This window comes from Thermobia domestica, chromosome 6 (genome assembly GCF_964235325.1).
Source record: "Thermobia domestica chromosome 6, izTheDome1.hap1.1, whole genome shotgun sequence".
NCBI classification, from domain to species: Eukaryota; Metazoa; Arthropoda; class Insecta; order Zygentoma; family Lepismatidae; genus Thermobia; species Thermobia domestica.
This window is the reverse complement of record NC_137459.1, coordinates 161396772-161416699: the sequence shown is the minus strand read 5'-3', so window position 1 is coordinate 161416699 and position 19928 is coordinate 161396772. Positions and strand designations below refer to the sequence as shown.

General features: G+C 37.6%; 1 protein-coding gene across 1 annotated transcript in view; it reads right to left on the bottom strand.

Annotated features, from left to right (window-relative positions):
- Positions 1 to 14222, bottom strand: part of LOC145687729 (thioredoxin-1-like) — a 48696-nt gene extending 34474 nt beyond the window's left edge. The window contains exon 1 of the mRNA XM_081761181.1: positions 13940 to 14222. Coding sequence (XP_081617307.1) covers positions 13940 to 13987 — 48 coding nt within the window. The 5' untranslated portion in view covers positions 13988 to 14222. The remainder of the gene's footprint in view (positions 1 to 13939) is intronic.
- Between the last annotated feature and the right edge of the window lie 5706 nt (positions 14223 to 19928).

The following is a 19928-nucleotide window of genomic DNA, read 5'->3' as shown; positions in this document are numbered from 1 at the left end:
CCCGTAACTCACTGGTAGATCAAATAGTTCACACCTGCAAACCTGAACCTCTATTAGGACTGACTCGTGTCCTCCCAGTCTAGAGAAGTTTCTCTTTTCTTAGTGAGTGTTTTGTTTGGGATAAATCGTCACGTAAGCTGTAAAATTTTTATAAACACTTTTTCTAACACATCGCCCGAAGCTCGTTGACTTGTATTATTAATAGAACTAATAAACCGCAGGCACACTGCAATAAGTAGATTCTTTTGTTTCAAACAGAGAATCCTTATAGGTTGTTGACTATCAAGTCTTTATCGATAAAAGAACGCCTGCTTTTCTTAAAAGTTTAGTCTTGCCCGAGGCTGGCACTGCCCTGTAAAGCTAAGATCTTGAGATTGGTTGTTAGCTGAGTTCCTATCCCAGATTGAAACTTTGCCGCTCCAGTTATGATAGGTAGTTTGCAGAAACTTTGCTGATCAATTCAAAAGAATTTTGGCTTGTTGCTTAAACTCTTTTGTGTGGATGCCAGTCTACGCAAACACATACCACCGGCCCCCACAGGCTAGTCAGTGTATATTCGTAGTAAGATATAGCAGATGATCGAGCTTTTTCTCAATCTTTTGCATTGAAAGTCAAGAAAATAACCATGTTGTTGCTGAAAAAGTAGGCAACGATTTCCTTTCCCAATTTATTCACCACTTTGGGAAAGCTTGTGAGCAGTATCGAGAAGTTTTGGTGAGTTTTCATATATTAATTGTAAACATTTTATGTTTTTATTTATTTAGCAAGAAGACGTTTTTCTTGAGAAACTTGTTTAGTTTCATGCATTTGCTTGAAATAATATTGGGCTGAAGCATAATTCCGTGGCGTTCTGATTTGAACTGACAACACTGCATTGCTGTTCACTTTGTTTACCGTGTTTACATTGTCACTGTTTACTTTGGAGTGGTGTCTTGTGGAATACAAGTTGTCTGCAAAATTTTTACAAACTATTGTTATTTCTTCGCCGAGAGTGTCAGGCCGAGAAAGAATAACATTTCCGACATGTTTTGCTGTACGAGTTTAACCGAGGTTCAAGCGCAGCAAATGAGGCAAGAAACATCTGTAAGGAAGATCATCCTATTTTGAAGAGGAATGTTTAAACAGTTTGATCGCGAAAATCCACACCAGACAACCAAAGAATTGGCTAGTATTATGGAATGTAACCATGCAATCATCGTTCGACATTTATATTCCATGGGAAAGATCCAGAAGTTGGGTTCATGGGTACCTCACGTGCTTAGTGAACGAAACAAAAATGATCGTTTGACAATTTGTGCTTCTTCATTGTCTCCATTGCACAACATTGTCATCGAGTTTCCATTGCACAGCATCAATCGTTCCTGTCACACATTGTTACTGGTGATGAAAAATGATGTCTATATGTGAATATCCGTAAGAGGAAGGAATGGCTTAGTCCCAAGAAGAAAGCAACTCCTCGTGCAAAATGTAATGTTCATCGTAAGAAGGTTATGTTCTGAATATGGTGGGATAAAAAATTATTACTGTTCCATGAATTCTTTCCTAGGAATGAAACCATTACCTCAGAAGTTTATTACCAACAATTGAGACGACTTGCGATCGCAATTGAGGAAAAATGGCTTGGACAACGCCACATTCTTATGCACGCCCTCATGTTGCCAACATGACAAAAACAGTTATCCAGAAGCTCGGATGGGAGATTATCCCCATGCCTCTATTCACCGGACCTTGGTCCATCAGATTTTCATCTTTTCCGTTCCATTTTCAATCACATTCAGGGACACAACTTAGAAGATGAAACTGTTCTCTAAACTTGAATTGAAGACTTCCTAAACTCAAAACCAACAGATTTCTACAGACAAGGGATACGAAATGCAGCAATTAAATAACAGGAATAACAGGGAGTAAATTATTTTTTAAGGAGTGGAATTTTACATAGCAATATTTTAATTAGGATTTCATTTGCTGATGTTTCGTGTGTGGTACTCTGAACCTGCCGTGATACGATTACCACCCCTTATTTCCTCTGTTAATCACTGAGTTTAGTAAAGAGGAAATATTGTGAACCGCTTTTATCCCTAAAATTTTGGGAGAGGTGAGTTTGCCTGTAAAGCTGCAAGTACTGCTAACTAGTAACATAACTGAAAGAATGTGGCTTGGAACTTTCCAACGCGTTAGAGCTGTTCCGATCAGTAATAGATAATATCTCCAGGGTCAGTTGGACAGCATTTATGAGAAAGGCAGCGTCAATTGTTGCAAAAACATATGAGTCTAAAACTTATGTAAGGTGTAAATCAAGTACTTCAAGGAGCAATGAACCAAGAATTTCTCAATTTCCAGGAAGTGATATTTCATTATTGAAACATTACCTGTTAACAAAACGCAGAGATAAAATTTTCTATGTATAAAAGTATGTTACTTGACAAGAGAAGAATTACCAGAAAATATTGAAAAAAATGTGTAGTAATTTATTGCAACTCAAAATCTTAGTTTTAGCATAAATAAAATCAGTCGTTTGTGTTAGTTTCTTCTACATATACTCACTTTAGACTTGCCTACTTACATAAGAAATAGGGCTTCCTCATGTCTGTATGGTTAGCGCATGTGCCTTTGGTTCAAGAGACCCGCATTTGACTCCCGCATTTGACCCGCATTCCACATTTATCTGTAAGTCTACATCTCATATAGTCTTTGTGCTGCAAGGGAAGCTAACTCCAAATCTACCGACATTAGCAGTGCAATAAACCTGCTCAACAAAAGATATAATAGGATTATTGTCTATTTACCACTGTACTGCATATTTTCGTGCATATATATCTCTTTAGTGCATATTTAATTACATATTTTTGCAGTTTCAATGCATAGTTGCGAGCATATCTTGACGTTTTTTAAGTGCATATCGATCTGAAATTTACTCACTACAAATAAGCTGGCACGTTTCTAAGCGATTTAAAAATCCTATTGTAAGAAGAGAAGGGAACATCTTATATATACTATTAACTTGATCAGTTTGAAATGAATTTCGGAACATAGTCTCGTTAAAATTTACCTGTAGCTAGGTGTTTATCACATTACTTTAATTAAGGGCATATCGTAAAGAAGAAAAATAGGTTCCAAATTATAGAAATATAATAGAGTATCTCGAGAGCCCGACAAGGTACGAAAACGAAATTTGAAATAGAAACTCATTATTACAATCAAAACGTTTCCCAAAATTTTGGTTTTAAGAGGGAAGCGAAGCATTTTTTCTCTCTCTCTCTCTCTCTCTCTATCTATCTATCTATATATATATATATATATATATATATATATATACACTACCCCCGAAAAGTTTCCGGACAAACACGAAATAAAGAAATTTTCAAAATGTAACATAAGAATGCATTACAATTTGCTCACAAATGAAAGGTGAAACATTTTAGAATCTGACGGGAGAAATGGTCCTGACCTGTTGTGGATGAATTTAATTAAAATAAACTTAAATATCGCGCCGTTGTGATGGTGCATTACGTACGCGTGCGATACAAAACGGCCATTACACTACAAATTGAAGGTCGAACACACAATAAATGCCTCATAGGTGTCTCTCAAGCTGCTCTGTCTACTTCTCTCTCAGATCTCACTGTTGAGAGTTGTCTATTGCACGCTAGTTGTTGTATGTATGTATGTTGAAATGAGGTGTAAAATGTTGCCTATTAGTCAGCATAATGCCCCGTACGAAAAGGGAATTGGGCATTGAAACGAGAGCAAAAATAATTACTTTACGAGAAGAAGACTATACAATACGGGAAATAGCCGCAAAAGTGAAAATACCCCATACTACAGTGCACGATACCTTAAAACGATTTGCTGAAACAGGGGAAAATCGCTCTCGAGAAAGATCTGGAAAGCCTAGAGCTACTACTGCAAGGGAAGACAAGTACATTATAGTGACAAGCAAACGCGACAGGTTGAAAACAGTGCCCCAAATACAAGCTGAAGTGAACGAAACTCGCGAAAAGCCGATCAGCTATGCAACTGTCCGGACGCGGTTAGTTAATGCGGGACTAAACGGTCGAATGGCAACTAGGAAACCGCTCTTGAGCCCTCAAAACAAAAAGAAGAGATGGCTGTGGGCAAGGAAATTTGCAACCTGAGGGCCAGAGCAGTGGAACAAGTGCTTATTTACTGACAAATCAAAGTTTGAGCTCTTCAGTCATAGACGCAGGGTTTTCCTGCGTCGCTCCTAGGGCGAAAGACTGCTTCCGTCGTGTATTTTGCCAACGGCAAAGCACAGGGGTGGTTCTGTGATGGTGTGGGGTTGCTTTGGTAACAATCAAGTGGGGGATTTAGTGCAAATACAGGGTGCAATGCAGAAAGAACAGTACCATCAGACTTTGGTTAGACACGCAGTGCCATCTGAAAAGAGGCTCATGGTCGTGGGTTCATCATGCAGCAAGACAATGACCCAAAACACACATCTCGACTTTGTAGAGGGTATTTGTCAGCAAAAGAGCAACAGGGAGATCCCAAGAATATGGTGTGGCCCCCACAATCACCGGATTGTAATCCAATTGAGTTACTGTGGGAAGAGCTTGATAGGGCAGTTCGAAAGAAGCGTCCCTCTAGCAAGAAACACTTATTTGAGTGTCTTCGCAAAGGCTGAAAAGCAATCAAGCCCGAAACTCTACAGAAACTAATACGGCGAATACCCAAAGTCTGTAAAGCTGTTATCACAGCACGTGGTGGCTACTTTGATGAATCAAAGATTTAAATTTTTGACAAAACAATGGTCCATTTCTGTAAAATTTATGTATTTTCCTCTCAAATATATATTGTAGGTTCCAAATAAAAATAAATTCAATTGATATGTCTTTCCTTTTTCTCGAGTACACGTAAAGTATACATAAACCTAGTTTGTACGGAAACTTTTCGAGGGTAGCGTATATATATATATATATATATATATATATATATATATATTTGTCATATTGAAATCGACGGTGTCTGCTGCTTGTATTCGTATCACAGGAAAACGGCTGACCGTTTGAAATTAATTTTAGAACATGGTTAGTACGTAGGGGAGGCGCAAGTAACAGTGAACAGTTGGTAATATGTATTTCCACTTCTACTGTTATAGCAAACGCAATAGCCACATAAATCTGGTGCTTCCGTCTGTCACTCCTAAGGGAGAACAGTAATTCCGTTACTTGGGCGCACTTTTGGGCCTCTGGGTGCCTGGCTTAGGTTTCATGGTCCATGGTTCATGGGTCATGATCCAGGGCCATACTATGACCCCTCTAAATTTTGACAATAGGTACGTTGACGCACTTCCAAATATTGGGAGAGGCACATAGGACAATCCTCTTAAATTTGGAAAATTGGCCAAACGAAAAATTTGGTATGGAAGTATAGGACCAGGGTATGTATATCTGCAAGTTTGATTGGTCCATTAAGTTCCCATTCATGGATTAAAATAATTGCTAAAAACTTGAAATTTGGAAAATTTTTGACCTATTTTATCCTCTTCTATGAGGCTTTATCTCATTATATGATCATATCGATGAGAGTGAAGGCCAATTCTCTTTCTTAAGACATAAGTAAATTGATTATTCCTTCTTAAATCTTTGGAGGGGTACATAGGACACTTGCTCGAATATTAAAGATTCACTTTTGGATTTGTGTCTCAGTCGTAGATGTATTTGATACTTCGTTGCATTTCACTGTAATTACCTCCAAAGTTTCGGCTTTCCTTCGTTTACTTTCTGGTAGCTGTGACTTTGAAAGTACCACTGGAAAGTCTTTTACAATATCCACAAGTGCACTTTGATTGAAGCTGTCGTTGCTACTTGCCCGTTTCATGGCGTTTAGGATACTACACCATAGATTAAAAACAACGAAATGACCGAGCGAAGGATGGGAGAAATGAGTAATCACTTTATTTTATTGATACGGCTCACTGCTACGCGCAGAAGAAACGCGAGTGAACGTTCATAAATCTGGAGCAGTCTAGACCTGAGTAGTGGCTGGTTTTATTGATACGAAATTGAGGGAGGAGATTACTCCAGCTGTAGTTACTCTGATTCTCGAGCAGGACTAATCAGGAGTAGTTACTTATTTTTATTGATATCACTCCTTGTGTAACATTTTCGTTGTGAAAAAGTGACAACACTATTGATGTCATGAGTGATCCTGAATACCGTCAAGAAATTAACTTTTGGAAAGAGCGGATAATTGATGTAATGCTTACTTCAGGATCATGTGATCTTGCCTTCAGAGGGCATGCCTAAAAACATAGTGAGATAAATAGCAGGAATTTTCTGCCTATTGTCGATTTACTAGTAAAATACGAACCAATTCTATTCAATGTGCTTCGTACAAATCGTGGGAAGAAAACCACAACATACTTAAGTGCTCGAATTCAAAACAAAGTAATCTGTATGTTGGCTTCCGAAGTTGAATCTGATTTAAAAAAAAAAAATCAGAATTGCCTTTTTTCTCTCTGATACTAGATACTATTTAAGATATATCGAAACAAGATCAGCTTAGTTTTATATTTCGATACTGTCGAAACCAGCAAAATTAAGTATAAATGAAAGCTTTTTTGGCTTTCTGAACATTTCCGACGCCCATGCAGAAGGATATGCTAATGTAATCTTAATTTTTGTTCAGAATAGACATATTTCTGTCCATAAGTGTCGAGATCAAGGATATGACGGGACATCTGTAACGGAGCGGTGCGTACTCTGATGTTCAAGCGCGAATTCAGAAATTGGAGAAGATTGCATCTTATGTCCACTGTGTAGCATATAGTCTCAATTTAGTAGTAAAGAATGCTCTAAAAATTCCGAAAGTAATCACAGTTTAGGAAAATATTGAAATATTATGTTTTCTTTAGTAACAGCATGCAAAGATGGGAACTTTTGCAATAAAAAAAATTATTGTATCTCAAACGCATCAGGAAAATCTACATTGAAAAGTAGACAAGATGGTCATCAAGACATGGTACTCTAAAAGTTGTTCGCGGGAGCTCATGTGGTTCGGATTCCACGTTAATCAGTAGGTCCACGTCTCATATAGCCTCGCTGCTGAACGGGACGCTAAACTAAAATCACCTCACCTCACCTCTAAAAGTTGTTCGCCGTAGATATTGTGACATTATGAAATGTTTGTCTCGTATAGCTTTAGAATCGAAATACTTAGATGAAAGAAGAGAAGCCAACACCTTAAGGAAATACATCGAATTCTATGAATTTATTTTGCTCATTGTGATACAGTCAGCTATTCTAGAAACGATAAACTTGATATTAAAAATATTGCAGTCTACACAGGAAAGTCTAGCGAGAGCATCTCAACTTTTGGGCAATCATACAGAGCAAATTTCTGTAAGGTGAAGACTGAAGCAGAGGAATTCTGCAAGTTTTGGGGACTAAAATCTGAGTTATCATGGAAGCGAATAATTCGTACAAAAAAAATCTCGACGAATTAAGTGAAGTTCAACGGCCAGATCCTGAACCGTCTTTTAAGATAAATGTGTTTAACGCAAATTTGGACGTTGTTCTTTCTCAAATGAAAAGTCGATTTGCTTCTCTCACAAGGGAAGCTATCCAACTCCTCGATGAATATCGCATTGAAACAAGCACAAGTGGAATGACATGTTGAAAGATGGAAACATGCTTACCCCGACGATTCTCAACGTCGTCGAACAGGAAGTATAATGATCGTTCTCCGGAACACCTGAAAGTTATGTACTCTGGTCACACATGCCTTGGATGGGATATGAATCTGATACACTGGACCTAGTTTTCGCACGACGACAAATGTTGTAAACTTAAGATAACAGTTGGTGGTGATTGTGATCTCTGGTACGTCATTGATGCGAATCGATGTCAGATAGAACACGATACGCGATCGTAACTTACAAACGAACGCGTTTACCGGTGGAGAAAAAGGACACGCTAAAACCACAAGGCAAAAATGGCTTTCTATGATGATTAGTAGGATTATTATCATTGTTATTATTGTTAGCAGTAGTAGTATTGTGATGATGATGATGATGATGATGATTATTATTATTAATAATAATAATAATAATAATAATAATAATAATAATAATAATAATAATAATAATAATAATAATAATAATAATAATAATAATAATAATAATAGAAATGTATTGCTGGACCCGTTCAGTAACGAAGGACTTCGGCCTGTCTTGAGTGTTCTCTAGCACTGCTACGAAGGTTTGAAAATCTACAAACAAAAAAACATTCGTTTTCATATACATACTGCAGTTTTATTGTTCAATTTTCACCCCTGACTGTGGCAAAGAAAAAGCAGGGAATATAATCCGGAACTAAAAGAAATTCGTAAGAATCTAGGGTCACTTTTTGAACTTAATCTCTGGAAGGCAGTCTAGGTTTTCGTGAACAGAAGTGTACCACATTTGAGGGTAATAAACGGGATGAAGGACAAGTTATCCTACTGTCGGCACAATCTAATGTCCATCTAGGATAGCAGATGATTCCAACTGAAATATTTTGTTATAAGAATGAAAAGGATACGATAAACTACATATCCAATGGAATGGATATAGTGACTGAAAGGGCTAAGTCGTGTGGAATAATGTGAGAAGGTGTAAAGATGATTTTGGCTTAGAAACGCGTAATAATTCGAATTTATATTTCTACATACACCTTATCGCATCGAGTTCTTGAAAACACAAATGACACGTCCAGTTTTCTGAATTTTTCAAGAGACTGTTTCAAAGTTTCAAAATATTGGCAAAAATCAGGATCGTGACTGAAACAGTTGAACATTGGGGATTTGATTAAACATGTTATTGGCTTTTTGATGTATGATACTGAAATTGGACATGTTTTGTGTAACGTCAGTTACAGGTACTGTTTGGACATATGTATCATTGCTAAGTGCCAAAAATAGATGAATTCGGTGTAATGTAAAAATGTAGCCTATGTATTTAACACTACTCAGTGACAAACTGGCTATTTAGTATTCACTGTTGAAGTAGTTCAAATAATCCCCAGAAGAACGCGCGTACCTATATGTCCCATCAATTCTGAAGTAACATCTGGGCTGTTTATACAATATTTTCGTTTTTGCACTTAACATGGATTTTATATTCAGTCTACATATGATATGTGTGCTCGTTAGCATTAGTACTGAACATGGGACATAATGATCAATTCATAGGGATTTAGTAATAATAACACGCATTACTTTTTAAAGAAACATTGTGTATTATTATGATAAAAAGAACTGTGTTGTGCAGGATACTTGTTTAATCAACACTAGCACAGATAAAGTACGCAATTCATTCATCGTCTTCTTCACTATCATCAATAGTTTTTAACAGACGCTCTAGAACTGGAGGGCAGTGATTCATAAAACACACTTGAAAGTCGTTTGGAATTCTTTTCAGAAGATACAACAAATCCCTTTTTTGACAGCAGCAATGGGTATAGGGGAGGTGGGGACATAATGGATACCCTAAGATTGAAATTGAAGTAGCAACGTTGCTATGAATGCAAAGTCGGTGATTTTGCAGTACAATATGATTTATTCTTTCTTTTCTATATGTAAACAGGTGGAAGGTGTGAAAGTTTTACCAAACAAGTTGTATGTGCATATAAATGAACCTATTGTAAATGACCGTTTTACCCCAACCCCCTGGGTAAAGTGGCCCCATCCTTGGAACATGTGCCGTACGTGTTAAGATGAATGCACAAAAAAGTTTCAAAAGTTTCATAGTTGTAACTTTTGAGCAATGGCACAATTTGTAAAAACCCTAAAATCTGTTTTTATGCCCATTAATGCTTGACAATGAAATCTTCTGCAAGGTTACTTAAGATCTGCTGAAAGAGCAAATATTAAGCTTTCATTTAACACCTGGATGAGCCCAATAATTTCAAAAATAAGGAAGGTATGGTAATTTAGTTCCATGATGCGTTTATTGCTTCTAGTACACAATCGCTTAGAAAAAGAAGCAATAAATGCATCAAATGTGAGAGATGAATTTAGAACACCTAAATGGCGAATGCTTAGCACTTCTTGTGCTGTTAGGGTATCTGAAACAATATGTACCTAAAGGACGTACCTAGAACATGACAGATATATATATCCCAAGTAACGACATAAAAACAAATGACTGTTAGAGTGCGAAACTGAGCCAGGTATATAAATGCTATATTTGTGGTACATAGTTGCAAATATCAATTAGATATAACAAGTGCCTAAAAGTGTATGTAGCTGAAGTACATACTTAGCACATGAATACCATATGTCCCAAGTGTCGGGTACCTAAAAGGTAGCTGGGACACCTAAATGGCACATGCCTCACACATCTTGTGCTGTTAGGGTAGATGGGCTATCAAAAAATTTGGGGACTAGGTCTCTAACATGCCCACAGATGACAAAACAAGGACAGACGCTCGGTCACAGGAAGCACTGACTTCGTACCATTCACAGGGCAATATATTACCCTGCTCAATTCGACACGGGATTTTTTGGTCCCCTGTACAATTTTAAGGGGCCATTTTGCCCCAATCCCGATATAACTTTCAAAAACCCTTTATCTGCTATCCATCATCTTCCACAACGAAATCATGCATGATTGTTTGATGGCCAAACATTTCTTAGTATCTATGTGTGTACTATGTTTTATTCAAGTAATTATTCTTTTCAGCATCAGGTAGAATATTCACTATATACCTTATATCGATGTACCATGAAAATGGTTTTCTCCCCCTTATTTCACTCGCTATTGAAGGTAGCGACGTCTCCCTTTCTAAACACTTCGTGCCACACTAACTACGGCTTGTGCAGTAGTACCAATTCTCTGTCACCAGAGAAATACCGCTATATACCGGGGTAACCATCTTGCTCCGGGGAGTCATTATGCCCCACTTCCCCTACGTTCCTTATAGCGCTGCATCGCACTGAGGTTTATGATATTTTTGGGGCTTCCCCGGAGTAGAGTACTGAGTGCTTTGAAATCCACGTCTGACTTTATGCGATACTTGTACTGAATGATGTAAGGTTTGATCTTCTCAAATATCATTCATTTTAATAGTATCCACTTCACAGTTTCCACGTCTGAATTTTTTAAACAATTCTTCATGATTTCAGTAGCAAGGCTTTCGTAGTCTTTGAATACAGCGTGATCAAGCTACTGAACAGTGTACTTTCGTGGGTGGGTTCTAGCATGTCGAATCAAGATTTCCCATTCTCTTGGAGTGTAGATTTTTTTATGTTTACGAGCTTTCTCAACTGTAGCAGGAATGTAATCGAATTATGTCTTAATTCCGAAGTTAAACCAATATTAATAAAATATTTTAACATTGAATGATGATTCCAGGTATTAATATAGACATACTGCTACTATTCATTTGTTTCATTACTTCTGTGACGTTATTCATTTGTTTTACGACTTCAATGATGCATTGGGGAATTCACTATTCCTACAGTAGTGTTTCTGAAGGCTGGAAAATCACAGATCCTAAATTCAGTAGTCCACTGCGCCGTTTGCTATGTGGTGGGCAAACATTCATTTGGTCGAGTTTGAGAGACCATGTGGTGAACAATTGTATTAATAAACCTAAAAGTGTATACTTCGGCGACCTGGAGGGGGATACAATTGCTCATCAGATGATCTTTCGAACTCGACCAAATGAATATTTGCCCACCACATGGCAAACAGCGCAATGAACAGCTGAATTTAGGATCTGTGGTTTCCCAGCCTTCAGAAACATTACTGTAGAAATGGGCGACTTCCCCATTGTTAACTTTCTCTGATGCAACCTGTTATCAGTTCTATTAACGTTGCAGTCACACAACTATTTTCTGACAACGCCATCTTTCTAAGTCAATACTATCATAATGGTTGTGCACACCTATCATATGTCCGGACTTATGATAAGTGTGCCCTAGCAAAGGAGAGATTTTGAGCTTTGCGACAACAGTACATTGTGTATTACCAAGGAGATATTTACAGTGGATATACGATATTTTTGCACGTGACTTAGCAGGTATCAAGTTATCGAAATAGCTGACAAAGTCAATATTGACAAAAGTTGGGCATATGACATTTGTGTTCCCAAGACTCGTCGAGTCATTCGACATACATTTTGTATTACACTTATTCAAAATCAAAGCGACTTATAACAAATTTAATATAATAAACAAAATATACATAACTAAAGCCTATTCTCATATTTGACACGGAAAACGCAGCTTTGATTTCCAACGGAAGTAAATGTGGTTTGATTTCCATCTTGTAGATTTGATGAATAAAACGCAGTTTTTACTAAAAATAAACTAATTCCGTCCATGAAGTATTATTCCATAAATATACAGAAATGCTATTCAGCCAGTTCGCACAAGTTCGGTAGAACCGGTTGTTAAAATATTTTGAGTTCACAGAACCGTTTGTTATACCCAGACATAAACACACGCACAGAGACGTACGACCTAGCCAAGAGTAAAAGAAAGAAGCCAAAAAAGATTGCGAAAAAAAACTCTTTATTTTCCCGCTCTCTTTCATTGTTGGGAAAGCAAAATATTTTGAAATGAAATGAAATGAAGTGTTTGAGTTTTACGTCCCACATTTATGCCGGCTAGGCTAAAGGAGACGGTGATGATGAAAAATAAATGAAAATGGTTGAATAAAGAAAGTGGGAGAAACCGGGGAAACCTCGAGAAAACGGTTCCTCCCATAAGGTGTCTGTCACCACAAAGTTCACTTGGAGCAAGCTGGGATCAAACCAGGGACCGCACGCACCAGAGGTGAATGCTCTGCCACTGAACCACCGCGGTCCCGCAAGCAAATTTGAATTGTTTCTATTCAATAGGCAGACAGAAATTTCAATATTAATTCCCGGAGTTTTTTTTTTCCGGAATACTAGGATCTGTAAATATAATGAATGTGATACGTATATAATGACTATTAGGTGTGCTACCTGTTTTTGGATGACTCCTATACCTTCATTAATTCCGGAAATATGTGCCTTTGAAACATTGTGTACGAAATGGACTGGTCTTTTCGTCGATATCTCGAGCGATTGCTTGTCATATGACTCATACTACATCATTCCTCAAAATATGGCCCTTTTCTGGTGGGGCACCATAGGGTGTCCCAGGTGGAAGGGACAATATTTTGGGAAATGATAGTATCGGTGATTATAAGCAAAAATGTTCGTGTGAACATGGGTCCTATTCTCAACGGTTTGAGGGCTATAGATTGTAAGCCATTTATGATTTCTTGTTGCTTATTGCTCACCCTGTATTTATTCTACAGAGATGGGACATAATTAAATTAATTTCAAAGGTGATGGAATTGCCTTTTCAATGGTATGCAACATGTGACAGTAATGTCTTTGAAAGGCAAGTTATTCAGAGAAATGTGGAAATCATTGTTACCATCCAATTCCTTACATAATGGTAACTTTCTCTCAATAACCTCCCTTTCAAAGACACCACTGCGACATGTTACATACCATTGGAAAGAGAATTCCATTGTCTTTCAAATCCACTATATTTCAGCTCTATAGAATAAATATAGTGTGAGCAATACGCAATAAATATCAAAAATAGTCCACAACCTGTAGCTCTGAAACCGTTGAGATTAGGACCAATGTTCATATGAACCGTTTTGCTTTGAATCACCCATACTACCATTTCCCAAAATTGCTCCTTTCTCCTGGGACACCCGACATATATATATATATATATATATATATATATATATATATATATATATATATATATATATATAGCGAGAGAGAGAGAGAGAGAGAGATACAGAACAGGTTGTTAAAATTAGAATAGCACCACTGTTAATATGTGCCCTTAGTGTTGCAATATGTAACTTGCAAGAAAGTTTTCGGAATAATCAATGCTATTCTTTGTAATAATAACATTAAAATTTATGTATAGTACTTACTATGTTCCGAATGCTATATGGATGTTGAGCAATCTCCTGAAATGTCATGCTTTGTGGCTGCTGTGACTCAACTTTAGTCTTTGTCGATGTCAATTGAAAACTATGCACAAACTAAATATGCTGCTTTCCTCTTGATGTACCAGCATTTTTGTAGATATTTAACATTTTACTTCTCACCCAAGCAAGTTCGAGAACTTAATTTAATTACTAAAAAAATCATGGCTAATTTTCTTTGTAATAAAAGAGTCAACATATCAAATAAAAATCCAAGTCAATTCCACGAAACAACATGTTGTGATTGCTAAATAATTGTTGCCTAGTAAAAGTCCCAATTGTTAAAACTCAGCTTTATGTAAAGATAAAACTACAATCAGTTTAACATAATATAGAAATTACCAACACTATTTTTGTGTAATCATTATGATTTACTTACGAGGAAACGGTCTTAAGTGTAAACAACCGATTTGGCTGGGGTCGGGATATGCGTTACGGGAGACCAAAGTAGGATACACGTATTTTGGCGTTTGGGCCCATACGCAGAAATTTCCGAAATACGGGGCCCCAAAGTGGCCCTACATGCTATAACTAGGAAGCGAATGACGTTACTTGTACACAACTGATTTGGCTGGGGTCCGGATATGTGTTACGGGAGACCAAAGTAGGAGACACGTATTTTGGCGTTTGGGCCCATACGCAGAAATTTTCGAAATACGGGACCCCAAAGTGGCCCTACATGCCATAACTAGGAAGCGAATGATGTTACTTGTACACAACCGATTTGGCTTGGGTCCGGATATATGTTACAGGAGACCAAAGTAGGAGACACGTATTTTGGCGTTTGGGCCCATACGCAGAAATTTCCGAAATACGGGATCCCAAAGTGGCCCTACATGCTATAACTAGGAAGCGAATGACGTTACTTGTACACAACCGGTTTGACTGGGATCCGGATATGGCTATTATAAGCCCAAGTCGAAGACATGTAGTTTATCTTCCGACAAAACCTGACAGGGCGGCAAACTTTACTTCCACCACTGTGCCCGGTTTCCTGACAGCACACGCCGTATCGATTAAATATTAATGTTCACTCTCTTGCACAAAAGTGTAACGCCCGGTTTCCACACATCCTAGCCATAGAAATACAAGCGAAAAACGGAGACATTCTTTCGCTCTGTTGACACCCTTGTGGTCAGCAGATCTCCCTCGACGGCTCGTTCCAGCTGAACATCTGTTCAGAGTTGCATGGGAACCACATACGCCAACTTCATGGCCTTATTGAAAATCTACCAATATCGGACCCCGTACATTCGACATTCCTTTTTGTGGGATCTAACAACAAACACAAGTCTCATACCTTTGGATATATTATAACATATTCCAACCCATGCCAACATTCTGCACCAGTAACGCCATTCGCTTCCTAGTTATGACATGTAGGGCACTTTGCGGCCCCATTTTTCGGAAATTTCTGCGTATGGGCCCAAACGCCAAAATACGTGTCTCCTACTTTGGTCTCCCGTAACACATATTCAGACCCCAGCCAAATCAGTTATATACAAGTAACGTCATTCGCTTCCTAGTTATAGCATGTAGGGCCACTTTGGGGTCCCGTATTTCGGAAATTTCTGCGTATGGGCCCAAACGCCAAAATACGTGTCTCCTACTTTGGTCTTCCGTAACACATATCCGGACCCCAGCCAAATCGGTTGTATACAAGTTACGTCATTCGCTTTCTAGCTATAGCATGTAGTGCCATTTTGGGGCCCCGTATTTCGGAAATTTCTGCGTATCGGCCCAAACGCCAAAATACATGTATCCTACTTTGGTCTCCCGTAACACATATTCAGACCCCAGCCAAATCATTTGTATACAAGTAACGTCATTCGCTTCCTAGTTATAGCATGTAGGGCCACTTTGGGGTCCCGTATTTCGGAAATTTCTGCGTATGGGCCCAAACGCCAAAATACGTGTCTCCTACTTTGGTCTTCCGTAACACATATCCGGACCCCAGCCAAATCGGTTGTATACAAGTTACGTCATTCGTTTCCCAGTTATAGCATGTAGGGCCACTTTGGGGCTCCATATTTCGGAAATTTCTGCGTATGGGCCCAAACGCCAAAATACGTGTCTCCTACTTTGGTCTTCCGTAACACATATCCGGACTCCAGCCAAATCGGTTGTGTACAAGTAACGTCATTCGCTTCCTAGTTATAGCATGTAGGGCCACTTTGGGGCCCCGTATTTCGGAAATTTCTGCGTATGGGCCCAAACGCCAAAATACGTGTCCCCTACTTTGGTCTCCCGTAACACATATCCGGACCCCAGCCAAATCGGTTGTTTACACTTAAGACCGTTTCCTCGTTAGTAAGGTATCTTAATTATAGGCCTAAATTCTACTAATCCATTATTCCATTGAATTATGGTATCTTATAATCAGAATCTGTAGAAGCCCTAAGCACTTAAAAGATTTTGCTGCTCATATATATATATATATATATATATATATATATATATATATATATATATATATATACAGGATTGATATGTTTAAAACAAGTGTTTAAATTATAATAAAAATTATATATATATATATATATATATATATATATATATATATATATATATATATATAAAATATATATATAAAATATATATATATAAAATAAATTATAATAAAAGAAAAACAATATATATTCAATATATAAAAATATACAAAATATATATTAAAAAACTTATCGAAGTTTTTAAAATATGTTTTAAACGAGGGCTGTTGTTTTATACAGTTTGTTTTAAACGTGTTTTTTTTCGATGGCGGTTGGACATGTTTAAAACAACTAAAATATCAGATTGAAGAAGTTAATTTAATTTTCTAACAAACAACCCATCCTCCGCAGGATTTGCGCATGAAGTAAATTACAAGCAGAGTTATATTCTTATTATAACAGCAATTACTGAACGAAACTCTGTACATCAATGTGCGTATAACTAAACCAACAGAAATTCAAGTGAAGTATTTGAACATTTCTTAAATTCCAAGAATAACGGAGGTTAAACACACTATACACTATTCTAAGATCCAAATTCACAAATTCAAAATTTGAGTATTTTTGGTCACTATCATGTCCATAATAATGAACAGTTCTCACATCATAAACTAGAAGAAATACTCTGACAATACAATACAACTCATAGAAAAGAGCAGTGACTAGCCTAGAAGGAGCAAATGACTTTTTTAACTAAACAGTTTTCAAGATACATCTCTATCTGCAACATGGATAGCTAACAATGATTAGTATCTACGGCATAACAACACAATTAATATGTTATTGCCCTTATCCATGTTTCGTGCATAATATTCAAGCTACACTACTGTGGATTCGAACCCGAGTCCGCCGAATAGGAGTCATGTGGCTTAACCACTACACTACACATGTGTTGAGTTGCGAGAAGTTTCTTTGCTATATTATGAACTTATAAAGCTTTTTCATAGTGATTAGTATATTGTGATTGATGACAATTCTGTTTCTTTACTACTGTTTGTTTTCTCTCGCAGCAGAATTCAGAGTGTTTTAACAGAATGAGTGTATAGTATGATAAAATAGCTAACATAAAATTGCTAACAAGGTGATTGTATTACATGTTATAAATGTGACAAATAAACAAAATGATCCCTCGCTGTGTGTTACGTGTAGTAGATAATTTTGTGGCTGGAAATAATTGAATAAGGACGGTACGAAATATTTGTTCCGTAGTTGTGTGGTTAGAGTGGCTGTTTCAAGTCCCGAAGGTGCTGGGTTCGATTCTGGGTGTGGGTTTTTCTGTTTTTTCCTAATCGTCAGACGTTTCTCACATCGTTCATGTTCGGGACAAAAAATATACGTTTCTACGTGAAATGCAATTTAGAGGCAACAAATCGTGTGATGTTTCTGAGAAAGTAGTACGCTATTTTTTATCAAATTATAACGAATATAAATTAAACGTGACGCGGAGTGTCGTAATGGCGTATTAGAAAACTCCTTGTTTTCCACTTAGCAGTCCCCCGTTCGAGTTTCTTTCTATTATTTTATCGTTTTTGCAATTGAGTGGTGAAATTTCACTTGGTTTTACTGTAATACACATTTCTGTCACATGAAACTCAATGGAGACATGAATTAGGAAGTATGGTCACTGAAAGTGCTTTTTGAGAAACGTGACGTAACCTAAGTTGCGAATACACAGACCTTGAATCACATAATACTTAATGTAAAATGAAATCTTGCTGATGTACGTCCCACGATTATGCCGAGTAGGCTAAGGGAGACTGTGATGATGAAAACAATGAAATGGTGGGATCAAAAGAGTAGGAGGAAAAGGGAGAACCTTAAGAAAACCCACCACACCGTGTTTGTCTACTACAGAAACCACTTGGCGCGAAATGGGATCGAACTAGGGACCCCATTTACAAGAGGTGATCGCTCTATCATTGTGTCATAGCGGCCCCGCAATACTTAATGTAAAACAGCTATTATTTACGCACATTGCATAACTACAGTAAAAACGTTCAACACTATAGTATGTAAGTAAATCTAATGTATTTGACACCTATCTGAAAAGAACCGAAATTGTTTTGCAAATCCAGAGCGGGGGCAACTTCGACCCCTTGGCCCCGCTGTGGGAGGACATGGTCCCACATTTTCCTCTTTATTTATGCTAATTCCGTAGGCAGGTTTAAGTTATTCAAGTGTTCTTGCTTCACACATTCTTATTATTGATTATACTATTAATTCAATACCAATTTGGCACTTTCAGGATTTTGTTGTAAACGTCCCACCTCGGAATTTGTGGATCTATTTGTCTCAGAACTATTCTCAGGATATTAAGTGCAACAAAACCATACCTCAATTCTTATAAATATTTTTACAAAGTTTGAGGTCAACACACCCCGAAACATTCGCCTGGAAAACTTAACTAACACAATAGTAACCAATGTTTCGATTACTGATTTTTTAGTGGAGGGAACAACTTAGACTCTTGGCTACCTCTTGGCAACTTAAGAATTGCAGCTTCTCTCGTATTCCAGGGATGACCATCCCTCCAAGAGCTTGGGCGAAATTTCTCCCAGCGATGATTTAGTGTCTTACTCCTACAATAAATTCTTCCGTTGGTAATATATACGTATGCTAAATTTGTACGAAATTTCTGCAGGGGTATCTGTGGTGTATCGTACGAGTTACCAAACATTTTTTTCTTAGTTACCGAGGGACACTATTATGTGCAGGCCTAATTCTCTCTCTCTTTTTTTCTCTCTCTCTTATGTTTCACAAATATCATATGTTTCGGATAATTTTGAATATTAGCTGTGCTTTATGTTTGATTATTTGGCAGTTGTTTTTAGCAGACGGTTCTTCCAAATAAAACTTAACTAACACAGTAGTAACCAATGTTTTATTTACTGATTTTTAGAGGGGGCAAAAACTTAGACTTTTGGCTAGTTCTTGGCAACTTAAGAATTGCAGTCCCCTCCTGGGCCAGGGATGACCATCCGTCCAAGCGCTTGGGCGAAATTTCTTCCACATTTATCATTTCCCCCTCCCCTCCAGAAGAAGAGTACCTAAATTGTTAGCGACATTTTCTCCTCCTATAGTGAATTCCAAACTGATTTGCATATTACGTACATAGAAGAGTACATCATTTGGTAGCAAGGGCGTAACCAGGGTTAGATTTCGGGGGTCGCTGACTAAAGGTTCATTTGGAGGGAATCCGAGGACCACCCCTGAAAATTTTAAAATAAAACCGCAATCTTAGGGTAAAGACATACCTAACAGACCTCGCGATCGAGGTTTAAGTAGTAGTCGCTACCTCGATGTCTAGGTCTAGATGGATGAAGGGCGCACATAGCGATGAGATAGCACCCTCGCTGTAAGTCCTCAGTTTGAGGAAAAACATTACTGTAACGCGTCTGAAACTAATTCACAAAAATCACTGCAAAACAACATTTCGAAATTGAAAG